Raw genomic sequence first — 19,862 nt, forward strand, 5'->3', positions numbered from 1 at the left:
TGTAGTTGAACAGTCTTGGCACTCTGACCCTGTGAGCCATGGCTCCATTACCCCAGCGGTCCAAACCATGATTTGGGTATCTTTTCTCTACCAAATGTTTTCATTTTTGGATGGTCCCATAATTTGTCAGGATTTGTGAACAACTGCAAAAATAAATTTTAGATCACTGAGACTAACTGTGCAAAAGAAATACAGTCAGCTCTCTGTGTCTATGGATTTTTTTATCCATGGATTCATGGTCTGAAAAATATTTTAAAAATGTATACATTCCAAAAAGCAAACCTTCTTTTTGCTTCATTTTATATAAGGGACACCATTTTACTATGCCATTGTATTTTGTGGGACTTGAGCATCCATGCGTTTTGGTATCCACAGGGATCCTGGAACCAAGCCACAGCAGATACCAAAGGCCCATCGTGGTAGCATGAGCTTTCATAGACTTACATCTATGTAAACTTATACTACAACTTTTCACACAGTCTCAAAGGTGCTGCAAGTTCCCATTGCATACTGATATTCCAGACTAACGTGGCTATGTTTCTAAATTTTAGATTATCACTATAATGTTGTGGACAGATGACTGACCAAACCGAGGCTGACATCATTTAGTGGATAAATCAACTTCTGCTTCTATTTCTAAAACAATTTCATTTCACAACACGCTCTGGAAGTGAAGGCCATAATTCTTCTAAGAATATGGAGGAGGAGAGAATTCGCAGCAAGATGTCCAAATCTACAAAAGTACTAGAGAGGTGAGGAAAGAGAGAATTTAAATCCTGGGTAAAATATGTATCTTCCCAGTTTAAGACTCTAATGACCAGATGTTCTCTCTTGTCTCTCATGGCCCAGTATGTCTAGGTGATTTTTCTACTAGAAAGACTTACAGGTTTGCAAGGATGTAGGTATTTAAATTAAGATATCTTGAGCTGCAATAAGTTATTCAGGCTTTTATTATGGTGGTGAAACCTTGGCTCACATGTTTGCCTTTAAATCTGCAACAGATACTAGTGAAGGCAGAGGCCAGAATGTTATTACCCAATAAATTTTAAGCTTATCTGCATTTTCCCAGGCATTTATTTACATATAATTATTATGGAATTGTCTCAGAATGGCTTAGTATTGTAAAAGCTTGATGTAAACCTGGGGTATGGCCGTATTTGGACCATTGTGGTTATCTGTTTGCCAAACGATTTTGCACAGCTGGTGCAAAAGAGAGAGAAAGCTATTGAAAATGATCAAGGAGCTGGGATTCTTTCCCAAGAAGGAAAGAGTGAAGCATCTGGAGCATTATAGTTTATCTTTAAAGAGTTATGAAGTTGTGGACCTCATAGTATATACCATGCAGTCAAAACTGCATAGAGTAAATGAAGACCTGAGAGACATCTTGAGCTTATTATATGTGGCAATTGCCCCTTGTGATAACAGTACCTTGTAGTATCCAATATGAACTACGGTGGTGTTCATAAGTACGATAACATCCCAAATCCACAAAACAGTGATAGATTTATTGGGCCAAGCAAATGCAAAAAAATCCATGCTGCAAATTTTTGAAGCTTCACTAGAGCTTCACCAGTAAAACTTTGAAAGGTTGCTGTTTTGTGGGTTTGGGACATTATTGTACTTTACTACATGGCTAACATGGCTGCCCCTGGATATGTTTAGTGATGCTCCTAGTATACCAAGCGTCCTCCGCTGAGAGTTTGCACACGTCTGAAGGGAGCCCCAGTCCTTTGCGTTGGGGCCTTGGTGGTGCCTCTCACAATGTATCTATCCATCCCAATCTATCCATCCCATCCTTTTGGCCACCTATGGTATGTTCCCTTAGTCCTCTCTGAAATCCACAGGTCGGATCATCATGCTGGCCATTTTGAGGCTGTGGCTGGGTCCTTTCCAGTAGTGCCACTTCATGCCATTGTATCTGATCAGGGCAGGGGTGGGTGGATAGTAAATGCCATTCAGGTTCGAGGGTCCACAAGCATCAAACCACCAACCTGGAGAGTCAAGGGGATGGAGTGGGGAGAAGAGGGAAAGAGAAACATTTAGGCTTAAAGGTATTCAGCACATTAAAGCTTTTAAATACCTCTTCTCACAAATTGACCCCCAAATTTCCCCGATTCAGAATAAGCTGATATTGTGAAGTGGAAGGCTTTCACAGTCGGCATCCATAGTTTTTTTGTGGGGTTTTCAGGCTATGTGGTCATGTTCTAGAAGAGTTTGTTCCTGTGGCTGACATCTTCAGAGAAAGATACCAAAGATGCCACAAATGCTGGCGAAACGTCAGGAACAAACTCTTCCAGAACATGGTCACATCGCCCGAAAAACCCACAAAAAACTAAGTAGATATTCCTCGCCATAGTTTGCTCTGTGTTGTGCTTGCTGGCGCCAAGTCTACTTTTGTCTTGACTAGGAGTGGGACTCAGGTGGACTATATGACAACGTGGATTGCCTCCAAGATTGCACATGAAAACTGGGACGCATGCAGCCAAGCAACATTGGATTGTGAACAAGATGGCAAAGATTATTAATGAGGAAGCCATGGTAATTTTGTACATGGTAAGCTGGTTAAAGGACAGCTGTATATTGGCTCCCAACTCTAAAGCTGTTTCTTGCCATATATCCTACATATAAACCGCTTTGTTCAAGATCAGTCAGAGTTCACCTTCGACTTGCACACCTCTATATTCATGTTATTCATTTGAGAAAGGCTGCAGAACCTCTGACCATCCTGATGTTGGTGGCCTGCAGCTCTCATCAGTCCTAGCCCAAGTTGAAGGATGATGAAAACTGCAGTCCAACAACACATGGAAGGCCACAGATTCCTCATCTCTTGCACTAAAGCCCCCAACCCTATTCTCATGGAGTTTGGAGCGCATCATGTATGAGCGCCAAGACAGCCGTCCATCTTGGCACCTTATGGAAGCACAAACATATAGTTTGCTCAATCTTTGGGCCACCCAGATTTGCAGCAAGTGCAAAAATGGTGGGGGCGACCAGCCCACTCTCCCCTTTCTCCTCCTTACCTCCACCTGCCATCTGCGCACATTTGCATGCACAGCGGTCGTTGTCAACGTCCTTAGTGCTGAATTCTGTTCCCAACGGACTCAGGCTGCTTGTACGTCCAGCTGTGCCACTGTATCGCCTCACATAAAGCCTACAGAAGGAGAGTGCAATGCCATTATAATCCTCAACTGCATCAACTATACTGGAATTGCCAGAGTGAAAACTGGAGTGGGTTCCTGTGCCTTAAATCGGTGTGTAGAAGAGAGCATTTCAACTGGTGTTGCTTGTCACCCAACCAGGTAAAAAGCAACACTTGCCAAAATTCCCTCTTCTATCCAACTATTAAAGGGAAAAGAGCCCTCTCTGGTTTTAACTCTGGCAACCCTATCTGAACTTTGAAATCAAGTACAGTTAGACCTTCGTATCCATGAATTTGGCTTCCATGGATTCATCCATCCACAGCTTGAAAATATTTTTACAAAACCAAGCAAACCCCAAAAACCAAACCTTGATTTTGCCATTTTATATAAGGGACACAATTTTACTATGCCATTGCATATAAAGAGACTTGAGCATCCATGGATTTTCTGGGATCTACAAGGGTACTGGGGCCAAACCTCAGCAGATAACAAGGGCCTACTGTATGTTTGGCTTTGGAAAATATAAGAATAAAATATGTGAATCAGAATTACTAAGTGAAGAACTCCTTTGTTGGGGGTCTATCCAAAGACGGGAAAGTGGTTTACTCATTAATAAGTCCCCCCATATCTAATTTAATTAGATTTGCATTATATGGGAAAAATAATTTTTATGTCTATGTTAAATTGCCATTTAAGTTTCAGTTAAAAGGCTGCATTAAAAGCATTACTGGAATAAAGTTGGAAAATGCCACCTGCGATTTTACTCATTGTTACATCATCCAAGTCTTGGGAAAGAAGGAAATATACATGCTTGAAGTTTTGAAAACCCTACATCTCATCCATCCAAACCCCATATCTCATCAATCCTACCTCATACTTATGGTTGGCTGTTAGTATCAGTACTGGTTCTTGTTTTGTTAATTTTATTGTTGTGGTGTTTCATGTTTTTAAAAACATAAAGGAGCACTGGGAAATCTTAAAGACTGACATGTTTTATTTGGTTTGCATTTAATGGATACTATCCCCCTTCTTCAGATGACGTTGTGTTCTTAAACCTATTATTGATTATATGCTGTGAATTCATATGCTGGAAACTGGCATGGGAAGCTCTGACCCTAAAAAGCAGTCTGTAAATATAAATATATCCTTTTGCATTGAAAATACAATTTAAGTTTTATCTCCTGGATTTTGGCATGCTCCTAGTGCCACATGGCTAGAAGGAAGAGGGACCAGCTTGCATAGATATCCCTTCAAAGAACAATACTGACAACACCTTGAGAAAATGCAAACCTGTAACTAACATCATCATTATATATACATTTTTCCTCCTGTATGATTCTTAACACCGTTCCCTGATGAAGAAGCCAGTGGAGCTTCGAAAGCTTGCATGTACATTTTGTGCATTTTGGCTGGCCAACTAAAGATAACACTGTTTTGTGGATTTGGGATGTTATTGTAGTTATAAATATGATTGCTAGCTCTGCCTGGACAAGGAGACAACCGCATACATTCTTTTTAGGAAGGCTCACCGGTAGTTATGCTCCTCAGGGCCTACTTGAAAGTGGTCATACAGGGCATACGCCTCATTGTTTTCCCAGTCTTGGAGTTTGATACGAAGGGAATAGGAACCTTGTGTGGTGAGCAAGTGGATGAAGTCATTGCCCAGCCAATATTCCCCAGGTGGGGACCCAAAGCCCTGCAAAGGTACATAAATATGAAAAGAAACAAAGGGGAATATTAACACAATCTTAGTTCAATATGTATCAGTAAACCACAACACATAATACTGTATAATGATACAGTAAATCGAGGTTACAGAGCTAGGGACCACTGGCAATCTGGCCACATTTGAATGTGTCTTAGCTCACTTCAAAGTGCTAAAGTTTCATCTAAGCTATACTGGTCTGAATTTTAAGTGGGTCTTGGGCTGCTGCCACACTGCGGAATTAATGCAGTTTGACTCCACTTCAATTGTCACAGCTCTATCGTATGGAATCCTGGAATTTGTAATTTGGTGAGAATGGGGATAGATAAAATGTGGTTGGAAAGCCATTCAGAGAGCCAGCGTAGTGCATGTTTTGAGCACTGGATTGTGGCTCTGGAGGCCAGGTTTCAAATCATATCTCAGTCATGACTTGGCAAGTCACACTCTCTCAGCCTCAGAGTAAGGCAATGGCAAACCCCCTCTGAAGAAACTTGCCAAGAAAGCCCCGTGACAAATTCTCTTTATGGTCGCCATAAATCAGAAACGACTTGAAGGCACGTAACAACAAAGGACCAGAAACTGCTTAGGGAGTATGAAGTGGTATATAAAGGAAGCCGCTATCGCTATTGCTATTGCTTTCTGAGAGACCAGGTTGAATACCACATCAAACTACAAATCACAGGGTTCCACAGGATGAAGCCATAACAGCTAAAGTGGGGTCAAACTCCATTATTTCTACAGTGAAGATGCAGCCTCAATCTCTCAAAGGACCAAATCTTCCTCTGTACAAAGGGTCCCTTCATATACAAAGCCAGTGTGTCAGTAAGAAAGCTTCTGAACTCCCCCTTGTCCCTGATATCTAACTTTGTAAATGTGGATAATTTTTCAAGTGGAAGCTTTCGACAACAGGAGCCACCACCCGCCGTCCAAAGTGGTGCAGTCCAGATACAGATTCATCTCCGCCATGTGAGCCAACTCAAAAATATCCCTTTTCCCTAGCCTGAATGCTGGTGCCAAGAGTCACACTTACAAGTGTGGGAGGAAAAGTGTGACAGCAGCATTCCATGGTTCGTCTCAGAACTTGAAAAGAAAAATGACTGAACAGAAACTCAGGGACTGTACAGATTGGCAGCAGCCAGCCGCCTCTTCTTGGCCAGGAAGCAGGCCGCAGCAACCACACATTGGGGCTCCTTTTTGCGCCATAGAAGGGATGTCAAGCGCTGTGGTGTGGCATTATGATGCCCCTTGTGTGCTGTTTGGGCACTGCGCAAGAGGGACGGCATCATGGTGCATGCCATCTGGATGGGCGCTTGCTATAATGGCACCCCAGTGGAGAAAGAAGGGCTTGGAGCATATGAATGCTCAACCCTACCGCAGCCCTAATGCACACGCAAGTCGGCATAAACTGCCAGTCTGTTGAGCCCCATAATCTTGGACTCTCCTAATTTAAACATATATATATTTAAAAACACACCAGTTTCTCCCTCCTTATACTTTCCTCCTTGGTCTTCAGCATATTTCAGTTGCTGCAAAATGAGTTCAAATTCAAAAGGAGTTTGATAATATCTTCATAGATAAGATAACCATGTTTAGCACGGCGTGTTTAGAGATGTTTACGTTCATGTTGGGTAGGTATTTTACGCGGTAATAATTATCAAAGATGTGTTTTCATGTTTGTGTTTGTTATGTGTTGGGGTTTTTTGTTATGTGATTTTGTATGAAGTTAAATAAAAATATGAATAATAAAAAAGTGCAAAAGAAGTTTGAATTCGATTAATTCAACAGGGGAGAGGAGAGGAAGGGGCAGAATCTTGTCCTTCGCTGTAGATTCTGGCAGAAGCAAACTGCTGCAGGTTCTCCTAGCTTCTATGTTCTTCCACATTAATACCTTTTGCTATCTTGACCACACTTTGATGTTCATTGGCCACCTAAGTCCCAGTTTTCATCCACAAAAAGTATATAATGGTATAGCATTAGAATTGTAGTCCATCTGCCCTCCTCCCCAAACTCAGATGCAAACTTTGCCTCCAAATAGCTTTCATGGGATGTTTTTATAACCAAGTGAAAGGAGATAACAATATATTTATCTTGGTTGGTGTCTGCATCCTACTCACCTGTTTGTATTCCTTCCAGGTGCGCTGGAAATCCACAGACCCATCCTTCCGGTGTTGGATCACCGTCCAGCCTCCTCCACTGGTTTCCATGTCACAAAGTACCTGGCAAGATTGCAGCATGTTAATAAAACAGAGACAATTCTCTTAGTGTTTTACAACAAAGAACAGCCCACATTCAGAACAGGGTGAATAATCTGTGCCTTCTGTCCCTGAAAGCTTTCCCTCTTGAGTGTTTTTCTCACAAGCAGATTTACTTCCACCAACATCAGAACCTTTGGCTGGAAAAAAATAGTATGCAATGAAGACATCAAAACAATTCAAGGTTTTCCATATCTTGGTCAGTCATTCATCAGAATGGAGACTGCAGCCAAGATGACTAGGACTTGGAAAGGCAACTATGAAGGAACTAGACAAGATCCTTAAGTGTCAAGATATATCACTGAATACTAAAGTTAAGATTGTCGATGGCCTCGTATTTTCCATTTCTCTGTATTTTTCTTCATTGTCCTGAAAGCTGGACAATGAAGAAAACTGAAAGGAAGAAAATCAACTCATTTGAAATGTACTGAAGAAGAGGCCATTGGATACTGTGGATTGCAGTCAAGTTGACTTCAATTTATGGTGGCCCTATGAATGAAAGACCTCCAAGTCTCAGGGCCATGGCTTCCCTTATTGACTCTATCCATCTGGAATATATTCTTCCACCTTCTAGAATATTAGCATCTTTTCTAGAGAGTCATGTCTTCTCATGATATGGCCAAAGTACAACAGTTTAGTCATCTTGGCTTCTAGGGTTCATTTGCTTTAGGACCCATATGTATGTCTTTTTAGGAGTCCTTGGTATCCATATAACTCTTCCCCAGCACCACACTTCAAATGAACATTCTCTTCCTATCCGCTTTCTTCACTGTTCAGCTTTCACAACCATACATACAAACTGGAAATATAATGGCATGGGCACCCCTTAGTATTCAATGATATCTCTTTACACTTCAGGATCTTGTCTATAGCTGCCCTTCCAAGGACTAGTTTTTTTCTGATTTAGAATTATAGAGTGGAACGGACTCCAGGATTATGCAGTCCAGCCCTATTCTGCCATGCAGGAATACACAATGAAAGCCCTTCTCACAGATGGCCATTCAGCCGTTGTTTAAAAACCTCCAAAGAAGGAGACTCCACCATACTCTGAAGCGGCATATTCCAATTTATGGGATTGGGATAAATCAAGAGATGACTTGAAGGTTTTTTTTTCATGAAATGCTGAAAAGGATGTAATAGTTTGAATTGCCTCCAGGTGTAAATTGCCTCCAGGAATCATGTGGGGAAAGGAGAAGCAAAACCAACCCTGTAAGAGAATCTTCATTATTTCTGATCAGTGATCAATAATAATAGGAATTCCCTTCTGGATAGCTACAAGGCTTAGAGTAGGGAGATCTGGGAAGTAGGAGGGGCTTACCATAGACCTCCATGGACCAAAGACACTCCATCTGCGGGGCAGGCACCCTGCATATCAGAGGTTCACTTTCTATTCATTCAGAATAATAAATGCCATTGGCGCTCAGACTCACTTTAGCAGTAGCTGTGGTATTGGGGAACCTTATGGTATAGACTCCGCTTTTGGTGAATCCCAGTTTGTAGGCAGCAGCACAATCCTTGAACGTCCTCTGCTCTTCTAAGTGGGCAAGAGAAATTTCTGCAAGGGTCAGACAAAAAAGGGGTTGCATTTTTGGAGGGCTAAACCAAGCCCCTCTCTAAGATATTGTACTCCTCTGTTGGAGTAGAACTCAACCAATATTGATGACATCCAGACATGATTAGAATATTTTTACAGGGAATTTTTCAAAGGTTTATGGTTTTCTCTTACGAACTCTAGAAGGCTGTTCTTTTTTTAAAGTACCAAGCAACACAGTGATGCCATGAGTTACTTTTTAAAGATCACAGTAAACAAAGACAAATAATTAATTGATAAAGAATATAATTAGTACGGGGGGGGATACTTTTAAAAAGTTAGTTTCCTAGTTCTGCCTTGCAGTAAATCAGGCATTGCCTGGGGGACTCAGATTAAAATGCCTTCTCTTTGGGCCAGGGTTGAATTGCCATCGCCGCTTGGCAAAAACAAAAGGGCAAGAGAGGACAATTTGTCCCCTTCTATCTCAGTAGTGACCCATAGAACTGTGATGCCATCAGCTGCTGCACCTTGGAGAGTTCCCAGAAAAGAAAAGAAAAGAAAAGAAAAGAAAAGAAAAGAAAAATAGTTGTAACCAATGGGCACAAATATGGTGCTAGGCCACAGCATGTGGTGGTGTGGGATTGCCAGTCCCTCACACCGCAGAGCTTAAAGAGCACTGTTCTAGGTGTTGTTGGATACCCATTGACCTACATCATAGACCCTGCTGGCTAAGGCAGATAGGAGTTGAAATCCATCAACATCTGGAGGGTCAGAAGAAACTGCCACCATCATCATGGCCACTAGGTTTGCCAGATCTCAGGGTGGTAACAGTGAGTGTTCAGTTTTCATAGCTCATCATAGCTCAGATGAGAGATGAGGGTGCATGTTCTATAAATAAGATCAGCTTCAGGCAAGAGGAAATGGCTTTGTGCAAATCTCCAGCTCAGCTCGGAGACAGATACAATTTTCAAAGCTGCATTCATTTGTTGTTGCAACTTGCAAACACTCTCTAGAGCAGCGATTCTCAACCTGTGGGTCGCGACTCCTTTGGGGGTTGCAGGACCCTTTCACAGGGTTTATTTATTTATTTAGGTATTTATATCCCGCCCTTCAGCCCTAATGGCTCTCAGGGCGGCTTACAATATTATTTTTAATCAGACAGTTCCCTGCCCTCAGGCTTACAATTTAAAAGACACGAAACAAAAGGAGAAGGGAATGATGGAGGGAAAGGGGATGAGGTCCAGTGGTTCTTCTCTCCCTCTAAGGCCTGGACCAAGGCAGATGGATTGGAGGGAGGGCTCTTCCTTCTTCCAGGCTAGTCCTGATGGAGCTGGACTTGCCTGGCGAAATCCCGCTCAGGCCGGCGATGGCAGTTGTGGGGGTGGAGTCTCCTTCCTTCAGGCTTAGTCCTGATGGAGCTGGACGGCTGGCCAACTTCCTCTCAGGCCGGCAGATGATGGCAGTTGTGGGGGCGAAGTCTCCTTCCTTCAGGCTTAGTCCTGATGGAGCTGGACTGGCTGGCCAACTCCTCTCAGGCTGGCAGATGATGGCAGTTGTGAGGGCGGAGTCTCTTCCTTCAGGCTTAGTCTGATGGAGCTGGACTTGGCTGGCCAACTCCCTCTCAGGCTGGCAGATGATGGCCGTTGTGGAGGGCGGGTCTCCTTCCTTCAGGCTTAGTCCTGATGGGCTGGACTCGGCTGGCAACTCCCTCTCAGGCCGGCAGATGGCAGTTGTGGAGGGGAGTCTCCTTCCTTCAGGCTTAGTCCTGATGGAGCTGGACTCGGCTGGCCAACTCCTCTCAGGCCGGCAGATGATGGCAGTTGGGGAGGGTGGAGTCTCCTTCCTTCAGGCTTGTCCTGATGGAGCTGGACTCGCTGGCCAACTCCCTCTCCGGCGCGCAGATGATGGCAGTTGTGGGGGCGGAGTCTCCTTCCTTCAGGCTTGTCCTGATGGAGCTGGACTTGGCTGGCCAACTCCCCTCAGGCTGGCAGATGATGCAGTTGTGGGGGCGGTGTCTCCTTCCTTCAGCTTAGTCCTGATGGAGCTGGACTCGGCTGGTGAACTCCCTTCAGGCGCGGCAGATGGCATGTTGTGGAGGGTGGAGTCTCCTTCCTTCAGGCTTAGTCCTGATGGAGCTGGACTCGGCTGGCCAATTCCTCTCAGGCCGGCAGTGATGGCAGTTGTGGAGGGCGAGTCTCCTTCCTTCAGGTTAGTCCTGATGGAGCTGGACTCGGCTGGCCAACTCCCTCTCAGGTGGCAGATGATGGCAGTTGTGGGGCGGGTTTCTCCTTCCTTAGGCTAGTCCTGATGGGCTGGACTCGGCTGGCCAACTCCCTCTCAGGCTGGCAGATGATGCCAGTTGTGGAGGGCGGAGTCTCCTTCCTTCAGGCTTAGTCCTGATGGAGCTGGACTTGGCTGGCCAACTCCCTCTCAGGCCGGCAGTGATGGCAGTTGTGGAGGGTGGTGTCTCCTTCTTCAGGGTTAGTCCTGATGGAGCTGGACTCGCCTGGCCAACTCCTCTCAGGCCGGCAGATGATGGCGTAGTTGTGGGGGGCGGAGTCTCCTTCCTTCAGGCTTAGTCCTGATGGAGCTGGACTTGGCTGGCCAACTCCTCTCAGGCCGGCCGATGATGGCCGTTGTGGAGGGCGGTGTCTCCTCCTTCAGGCTTAGTCCTGATGGAGCTGGACTCACTGGCCAACTCCCTCTCAGGCCGGCAGATGATGGCAGTTGTGGGGGGTGGAGTCTCCTTCCTTCAGGCTTAGTCCTGATGGAGCTGGATTTTGCTGGCCAACTCCCTCTCAGGCCGGCAGATGGCAGTTGTGGAGGGTGGAGTCTCCTTCCTTCAGGCTTAGTCCTGATGGAGCTGGACTCGGCTGGCAAACTCCCTCTCAGGCCGGCAGATGATGGCAGTTGTTGAGGGCGGAGTCTCCTTCCTTCAGGATTAGTCCTGATGGAGCTGGACTCGGCTGGCCAACTCCCTCTCAGGCTGGCAGATGATGGCAGTTGTGGAGGGCGGAGTCTCCTTCCTTCAGGCTTAGTTGCCTAAGACCATCGGAAAACACATATTTTCAATGGCCTTAGGAATTGAGACACCGCAAATTTATGGTTGCGGGTCACCGCAACATGAAGAACTGTATTAATAGGAAGGTTGAGAACCACTGCTCTAGCGAGTCTTTGTATTTACTTAACTTCCTCCTTCCCTGGAAGGCTGTTGTGGCACAAGGACTCACCCTCTGCTCTGCTCTGCTCCCACCTTTTCTTTGAAGCAAATAAAATACATTAAAGCTTCCTTATCCTGTCACCCTGAAAAAATGAGAAGAAGTAATCCCCTCCTTTCATCTTGATCTGGGAGTGGCTCATTTAGCAAAAAATCTGCCTTAATTTTCAACAGGAAAGTATGCGCACTCTGTGGTTTTTGAATGGCAATCTTGGAGCAACAATGGTTGGCACTTAATACAAAATTTTTAATGACATCACCAGGGACCAATCTCTATATCTCAGGCTTTGGCCTAGAAGCCTTAGGATTTGAGATGATCCTAAACTGGCAACACTAACTCCAGCTGAGAAAGCTTACGTACGGTTGCACTGGGACACCAAGCCTATCAGTTGCTTCACCGTCTCTGCCAGTGAGGTCTGCTGTTTCTGTAGGGCAGTGTTGTTCAGGAGGGCCATGCCCAGACGCTGCTCCAGGTGCCCAACAAAGTCCGCCTGCTTGGAAAGCAACTTTTGCATTTCCAGCTTCTCAGATCTAAGGCCGTGAAGTTCCTCCTCACGCTTCCCTTCCAGAGCCAGGACCTTCTTCTCAAGGAAGCTGAAGAAAAGAAAGGAGAAAGAATGACAAACAACTTGGGGCCAGAGATATTAAAGGACCAAGCAGTGATCCCATTGTCCTTAAAGCAACTGCTAACAACATCTTATGGCAATCTCACCTTGAACCCTCACACTCTTGCTAAGGACATTGTTGCTACCACCAGGATCCATACTGGATCTACATTTCTTTATCCAATGTATATGCCTGCTTAAGGCTGGTTTTTTTTAGTCCATGAGCTCCAACTCCAGGTATCCTCCAAATAAAATAAATAAAACTCTGCTATAACAATTTAGCAATTAGGCAATAATCACAGTTGTGTTAAGTAATAGATGCAGTAAGCCCTTGGTATCTGCATCCAACTCCCTCTGCCCCATTGATACCAAAATCTATGGATAGTCAAGTCCCATTCTATAATATACAATGGAGTAGTAAAAGGCTGTCCCATGTATAAAATGGCAAAATCAAGGTTTGTTTTTTTGGAATTTGTTGTTGTTAAATATTTTCAAGCCATGGATGGTTGAATCTGTAGATGCAAAATCACGGATACAGGAGGTTGATCGTAGTCTTTCATTAAATACAAATGAAGGACCAATATCCTGCATTGCACATGCAGAATGTAATGCTTGGCAAACATAGTTCTGCACCTCTCTCTCCCCTGGCAAATGTCAAGCTATGGCTGGTCTCTGACTGAGAAGGAGTGGGGAAGCGACTTGGACAATCAAGAAGAAGGCCATGTTGGGAAAGGGAAAGAAAAATAACCTTGGCCCGGAACAGACGGGCCTTTGCGGCACTCTTGTCACGTGTGACAGGTGCCTGGTGGGTGGAGCGCCCACATGTCTGGCAACCCTCGCATGTGATGAGGGTGACACAGCTGCGGCGCATCCACCAAACAGGGTGCCTAATGGTGATGTTGCAGCTGCACCGCTTCCAGTCAGGGTGGCACAGCTGCAACGTCACCACGCCGGCTCTGGCGCTTTGCAACGTTGCAGCATCGCCATAAAAAGGAGCCGCTTCTGGGCGCTCCTTTTTAGCTCCACAGCAGTGCCGTGCAATTTGGTTGCTGCGGTGCTCCTGCGGAGCAAAGAGAGGCTCTGGGGAGATGCCTCTTTCTGGTGGTCTGTACCCTGCCCTTGTTTCTCTTTCTTTCAGCTGCCATGGGCAACTTCGTGGTCACAGAATGGCTAATGGATGGCCAAAGTAGTGGTTTTAGATGGTGTGCAAGGGGACTAGTGGATAGCTCCTTGTACATTATCCAAAATAAAACACATATGCACATAACCACCAGTTATATTCACCTCTGTCACCGATAGGATTCCAGCCAAGATATTTATATGGATATATTGCCTCATCCTTTGCTCTTCTGACCACATAACCACCTGCGACTGTAGCTTTGGTTATATTTTAATACAATACTAACAAACTAATGTTAACACAGCTTCTTCTGCATGGGTGATGCTGTTTTTGGTTACAGAAAGATCCACACACATTTTTCGCTCCAGAAAGATAAGTTTTCAAATTTAAAAAGGAGTTTAAAATCAGTCCTAACCTGTTCCTTTCCTGGAGTCTGTTGATCTCGTGAGTCTGCAACAGAAGCTGTTTCTCCAGTTTGTTGGTAGAGAGGGAGTTTTCCAGTACTTGGATTTCCAGCCGTGAGGTTTGGTTGAGAACCTGGTTGGTTGGGGGCAAGAAGAAATAGGAGGTTCATGGACCACAGAAAAGTAAATTGATCCCTGCCAAGAAACCACTGTGATCAGTTGGGAAGAAATGTTGTTGCTGTTGTGTGCCATCAAGTCATTTCTGACTCATGGCAACCCTAAGGCAACCCTGTCATGGGGTTTTCTTGGCAAGATGTGTTCAGAGATTTGCCATTGCCTTCCTCTGATGCTAAGAGCATGCGTCTTGCCCAAGGTCACCCAATGATTTCCATGGCCAACTAGGGAATCGTACTTGTAAGTAAAGTTTTCAAGTCTTGTCTGAAATACAGAAATAGCATGATGCCTCTTTTCGCCCTCCCTCTCCGCAAAGCAACCCTGCTCACCTGCATCTCTACATCAGTGAGCTTGCGGGTCTGCTCTGCAGTTTGGTTCAGAAGGTTGGTACCAATTTCCAGCATGGCTGCTGTGTGGTTCTGCACAACACTGAAATGGCTGTCGGAGATCTCCATTCTCACGTTCTCCTGAATGTAGCCCTCCAGCTTTTCATAAGACACATTGACATTGAGAAAGAGAGAGAAAGAGAGTAAAAAACCTGTAGTTATAAGGAAGGTTTATCACAAGTTACAAGGAATAGTTACAAGAATGGTCTAAACCTAACTCTCTAGTGCACTTGAATGTGCCTTTAGATGTGTGTGATGTTTACCTTCAGGTCATTTCCAGCTTATGGCAGCCCAGGGTTTTCTTGGCAAGTTTCTTCAGAGGGGGTTTGCCATGGCCATCCTCTGAGGCTGAATGAGGAATTTATCACACTATGGTCTAATTTTAGCATTAAAGAAAGATTGACGCAAATTTAAAGCATCCCGCATATACGGCGAAAATGGCGAGTAATTGCGCAAATGATTATCACACGCAATTGATATCGGAAATGCAATTGCGCAATTTTTCCGGGATATTCATAGGATAAACTCCCGATCTCCTTCCTGTGATAAACTGAATGTGACTTGCCCAAAGTCACCTAGTGGGTTTCCATAGTCTCCAGAGTCACAATCCAATGCTCAAGCCACTACACCACGGATTGGTGTATCTACACTGACAGTTATAGCACTGATCTGGCTGTAACTGCCATGGCATGCGTAGTCTGGGAACATACAGTCTCTTGAACTGTAGCACTAGAGCTTTCTGAACAAGAATTCCAGAAACCATGACCAGAAACCACCACCAGACGACAAATTATACGATTCTGTAGGATGTAGCCATGACAGTTAAAGTAGGATCAAACCGCTACAAGAAGCGCAGTGTGGATTCACCCATGGACTCCAATTGGGCCTTCCTTTGAACAGCCGCTATAGGTTGTTGCTGCACTCTGCAGAATTAATGCAGTTTGACACTGCTTTAATTGTCATGGTGCCATCCTGGGGCATTCTGGAATTTGTAGTTTGTTGTGGTACCAGAAATTTCTGACAAAGGAGGGCTAAATATCTCATCCAAGTACAAATCTCAGGAGTCCATGGCAGTTAAAGTAGTGTCAAACTGCATTAATTCTGCAATGTAGATGCAGCCTTGGGGAGGTGATAGGAAGGAAAGGGATGAGGAGCCATGGTAGCCACTATATATTCCCCAGAGTGGCCAGAGTTTGCTTTGGCTGCAATTCCCATGACAAAATGTTGTTCGTTTCCAAAGCTTCCCACCTCCTGTTTTGATATGGCACAAAGGACTAGAGACTGTATTTGGCTGCAATACATAACAATAATGTGCATATTCTAACGTATGGTGTTAATTCTCCCAGTTACATTCACATTGCATTTGATACGCTGCAAATATTAACCATTGTTTTACAAGGATATTACCGCAACTAACAACTATGTTCTTGATCATGGAAAAACAACAACTCCTGCCCTCTGTTCCTTTCTTCCAAACCAAAAGTGGGGCATAGAGCACTGTCTTATGCAGGCACAACACTTTCAGCCTATGCACATGAAAACAATCTCTGTTGGCTCATTTTTCTCAATTGTCATGCTGCTTAAAAAAAAAGCCTTCTCCTTCCATGTAACGTAGGATCTGTTTGTGTTTTCAGCACTGCGCATACTTTCCCCATGTACACATTTCCCTCTCTAATTTAAGCAGACAATTTGGCCAGCAAATGCACAAACAGAATGGTCCCGCCAGGTTTTTTTTTTGCTGGAGATCTTGTCATAATACATTTCTCGTTCTCTTTCTTCATACCATGCACAATCCTGTTAAGCTGCATCTAACAGAATTAATGCAGTTTGACACCGCATTAAATGTCATGGCTCAATACTGCGGAATTATGGAATTTTGTGAGATGTTTAGCCTTCTCTCTCAGAGATCACTGGTGCCACAACAAACTATAGTTCCCAGAATTCCATAGCACCGAGCCAAGGTAGTTAAAGCAGTGCCAAACTGTATTAATTCTGCAGTGCGGATGCAGCCAGTCTCTGTCATGTTCTAGAACTTAGAATCCAGCCTACAACTGAATCAGTCCTTTTCCTCATACAGAAAGTAATCCATTTGCTTTATGATTGGTAGCTTTTCCACTTCTTTTAATGATACAGAACTTAACAGTGATGGTGAACCTATGGCAAGTGTGCCAGAGGTGGCACTCAGAGCCCTCTCTGTGGGCACACATGCTGTTGCCTTAACACAGAGTGTGCCAGAGTTTCTTACTAGAAAGCCAGAGGAACATGGCACTTTGAAATAAATAAGTGGGGTCTGGGTTGCAGTTTGGGCACTCGGTCTGTAAAAGGTTCAGCATCACTAGACACAATATTTGGACAAGTTATGCAAAACCCTGGTCTCTGAACGTCCTGCATGTACGTTACATTATGCTTACATTGGCCAGTGTGGCCATTTTGTGACTTGTCCATTCACCTAGTTTAGATAGCCTTGAAGAACCCTTTGCAGCCTTATGGATTAGCTTCTTTATGTTCTGGTACCATACCCTACAACGTTTCCCAAATGAAAACTGAGGCTCATGTGGCCAAGTAACATCTGTGTGTAGTCAAGATGGCAATGGTTATAAATGAGGAAGAATTCACAAGCTAGAAGAGGCTGCAGCAGTTTGCTTTTGCCTGAGACTACTGGGAAGGGCAAGTTTCTGTCTGCTCCTCCTGCTGAGATGAATGCAAGCTACTCTTATTACACTTTGGCCTCATTCCCACTACCTTTTAAAGTGGATCACAGTTTGGTTCAAATGACCCTGGTTCCCACTTAAACTGAATCGCTGAAGAAATTCAGCGAGGAGGCCCACACACTAGACCCATTTAACCCGCACCTTTTTGACATTGATGTTTTCCGCATCTTTTTGGATAGATCGTCTGCACAAGTGTGAACCAGATGTGGATCAGAATCGATTTAAATTTGCCCTTCGGCCGGCTGGAGCAGGTCCATTTTGAACCAATTCATGCTTGAGTGTGAACCACAAGTGGGTTATTTTACAGGGAAAAAATGCAACCGGGGCAAATGTAGTGGGAACCATGCTCCACTGTCGAACCGATCCATTGACTCGGATCGCAACCTGCTTTCTTTATAAGTGGGAATGACTTCTTTGAATCAATTTGCAGCAATTGAAGTAAGCTGAAGACAAGGGGGAAAGTGAGAGGATGAGAAACTTGGGCATTTTAAATGCAGCTGAAAAAGTGGGATGGTAGTGGGTTAATTGGGACTGTTGCTGCCAAATTAGGACAATTGGAGGATATATGGCATATCTATACTACCCTCTTGTTAGCTTCGAGAATGAGCTCAAAATGCAGGAGGCAAGCACCAAAATAGCCAGAATAGGCTTTTACGATGCTGGCTGGGTGATTTGAGAAATTGTAGCCCGAAAGTAATTTCCCCAAACTCTGCAAAAGTGTGTAAATTGTGGGAGATTACCTTCAGAAATGCTTATATTATAGGGAAATGCCTGCAAAAAATTAATATCAATATGTGTTTACAAGTGCAACCAGATGTGGAAATTGGATGAAATTGACTTATGACGGAATACGTGCAAAATGAAAGAGACCAGAAATAGGTTGATTTGTCCATTCCTAGCTGTGATGACCTCCATAAGTGGATGTTGCCTGAGGCCAGCATGCTTTGGAAAGAACCTCTTCTCCTATGTACTTCCCTTAGATTGGCCATTCCAAAGGTGACCCATTTCTCACCTTTGGAAGATGTCAGGACTGTAAAGGAGGCAGCTCTACAGGGCCCACCTTCCTTACTGTGCTTTTCACTTTCAGTGTTGCTCTTACATATATTGTCTGGCCACATCTGCTCTGCTGTTTGCCAGCATCTTGTCAAAACGCGGCTCTTTCAGACAGCATTCCACACTTGCTCATGGCAGCTGGAGTAAGTTGCTTTCAACTAGAATTTTCTCCTTTGTTTGCTGACATCTTTTGGTTGGCTCCTGAGATGTTTCTGCTTCTAAGGTACATTTTTTTAAGGTTGTGTAGCATTTTATGATGGGTATCGGTTTTGTTATGATGGAAACCTCCTTTGGGTACCATCTGTTGGACCGAAAACATAGTACATACGTTTGCAATACATATGTAAAATAAACAGTGGAGTGGACATTAGGGAGAGCTACATCTCACTAGGCCCAGCTGGTGCCAAAGATGTCTGAAGATTTCTGAAGGAGAAAACTGGATTCTACCCCTGCCCTAGAAACCATGCCATACCTGTCAACTGTCCTATTTTGGCATTTTGTTGTTGTTGTGTGCCTTCAAGTCGTTTCCAATTTATGGCAACCCCAAGGTAAGTCTATCATGAGATTTTCGTGGTCAGAATTGTGCAGAGGAGGTTTGTCATTGCCTTCCCCTGAGGTTGAGAGTGTGTGACTTGCCCAAGGTCACCCAATGGGTTTCATAGCTGAACTAGGAATGGACAGTCCCAATTAATCCTCTCTCATCCCACTTTTTAAGCTGCTATTAGAATGTCCCGCTTTCTCTTTCCTTCGCCTACTTTTCCCCTTTGCCCTCAGCTTACATCAGTTGCAACAAACTGAGTTCAAATGGGCAAAAGCAGTTTGTACTGAATAAACTCAGTGGAAGAAGAGGAAAGGAGGTAACAGGGTCTTGCCCTTCCCAGTAGGCTCAGGCAAAAGCAAACTTCTACAGCCTTTCCTAGCCTGAGTGTTTCCCTTCAACGTTTGTCATCTTGACTACATGCTGATGTTGCTTGGCCATGCCTGCCCTAGTTTGCCTCTCTCAAATGTTGGAAGGCATGCCAGGCACATTCCTCGAAACAGTCTCTGCTTGCTCCATCTTGGTCAGGCTCTTAAGCTGCTCTCATCATCAGACATAAAACACTACCAGGCTTTGTTGAAAGGCTAGATGAGAGCCGGGAAATGGGAGACCCATGGTACACACCATTTCACAAAATGGCTGCAAGACAGTAGACCTCTATGGTCCCAGGCTGAACGTCTAGCAGCATATTCCTATGCAAGCCCACACATAGGCAAGTCCCATTTAGTTCAACAGGGCTTGCTCCTATGGAAGTGAATTTAGGCTCTGGATCTGAATGAGGCCTTTTAACAATTATACTCCAGATTTAGGGTCTTTCTTATTTTACTGGTAGAAGTCATTCAGCTAAATTGCATATCCTGGCCTGACCTAAATGTTACCGCTGGCATCTAAATAGCTACTTGCCTGGTTCCTCATGGCAACTAAGAATAATACTAGGCAGGGAAGCATTATAGTACTTCTTTTTTGTTACTCTTCTTCCACTGAACACACATATCAGCTGAACTGTCATCTTGGCCTGAGAGGGAG

General features: G+C 44.4%; 1 protein-coding gene across 1 annotated transcript in view; it reads right to left on the minus strand.

Moving 5' to 3' along the window:
* Positions 1–317: 317 nt before the first annotated feature.
* LOC121916242 (angiopoietin-2-like) overlaps positions 318–19,862 on the minus strand; it is a 27,450-nt gene continuing 7,905 nt past the window's right edge. The window contains exons 2-9 of the mRNA XM_042441110.1: positions 14,478–14,633; positions 13,986–14,107; positions 12,207–12,439; positions 8,528–8,652; positions 6,960–7,061; positions 4,670–4,836; positions 3,021–3,151; positions 318–1,991 (exon numbers count right to left, since the gene is read on the minus strand). Of these exons, the coding sequence (XP_042297044.1) occupies positions 1,822–1,991; positions 3,021–3,151; positions 4,670–4,836; positions 6,960–7,061; positions 8,528–8,652; positions 12,207–12,439; positions 13,986–14,107; positions 14,478–14,633 (1,206 nt within the window). The 3' untranslated portion in view covers positions 318–1,821. The remainder of the gene's footprint in view (positions 1,992–3,020; positions 3,152–4,669; positions 4,837–6,959; positions 7,062–8,527; positions 8,653–12,206; positions 12,440–13,985; positions 14,108–14,477; positions 14,634–19,862) is intronic.

The sequence above is a fragment of the Sceloporus undulatus genome, chromosome 9 (assembly GCF_019175285.1).
Source record: "Sceloporus undulatus isolate JIND9_A2432 ecotype Alabama chromosome 9, SceUnd_v1.1, whole genome shotgun sequence".
NCBI lineage: Eukaryota > Metazoa > Chordata > Lepidosauria > Squamata > Phrynosomatidae > Sceloporus > Sceloporus undulatus.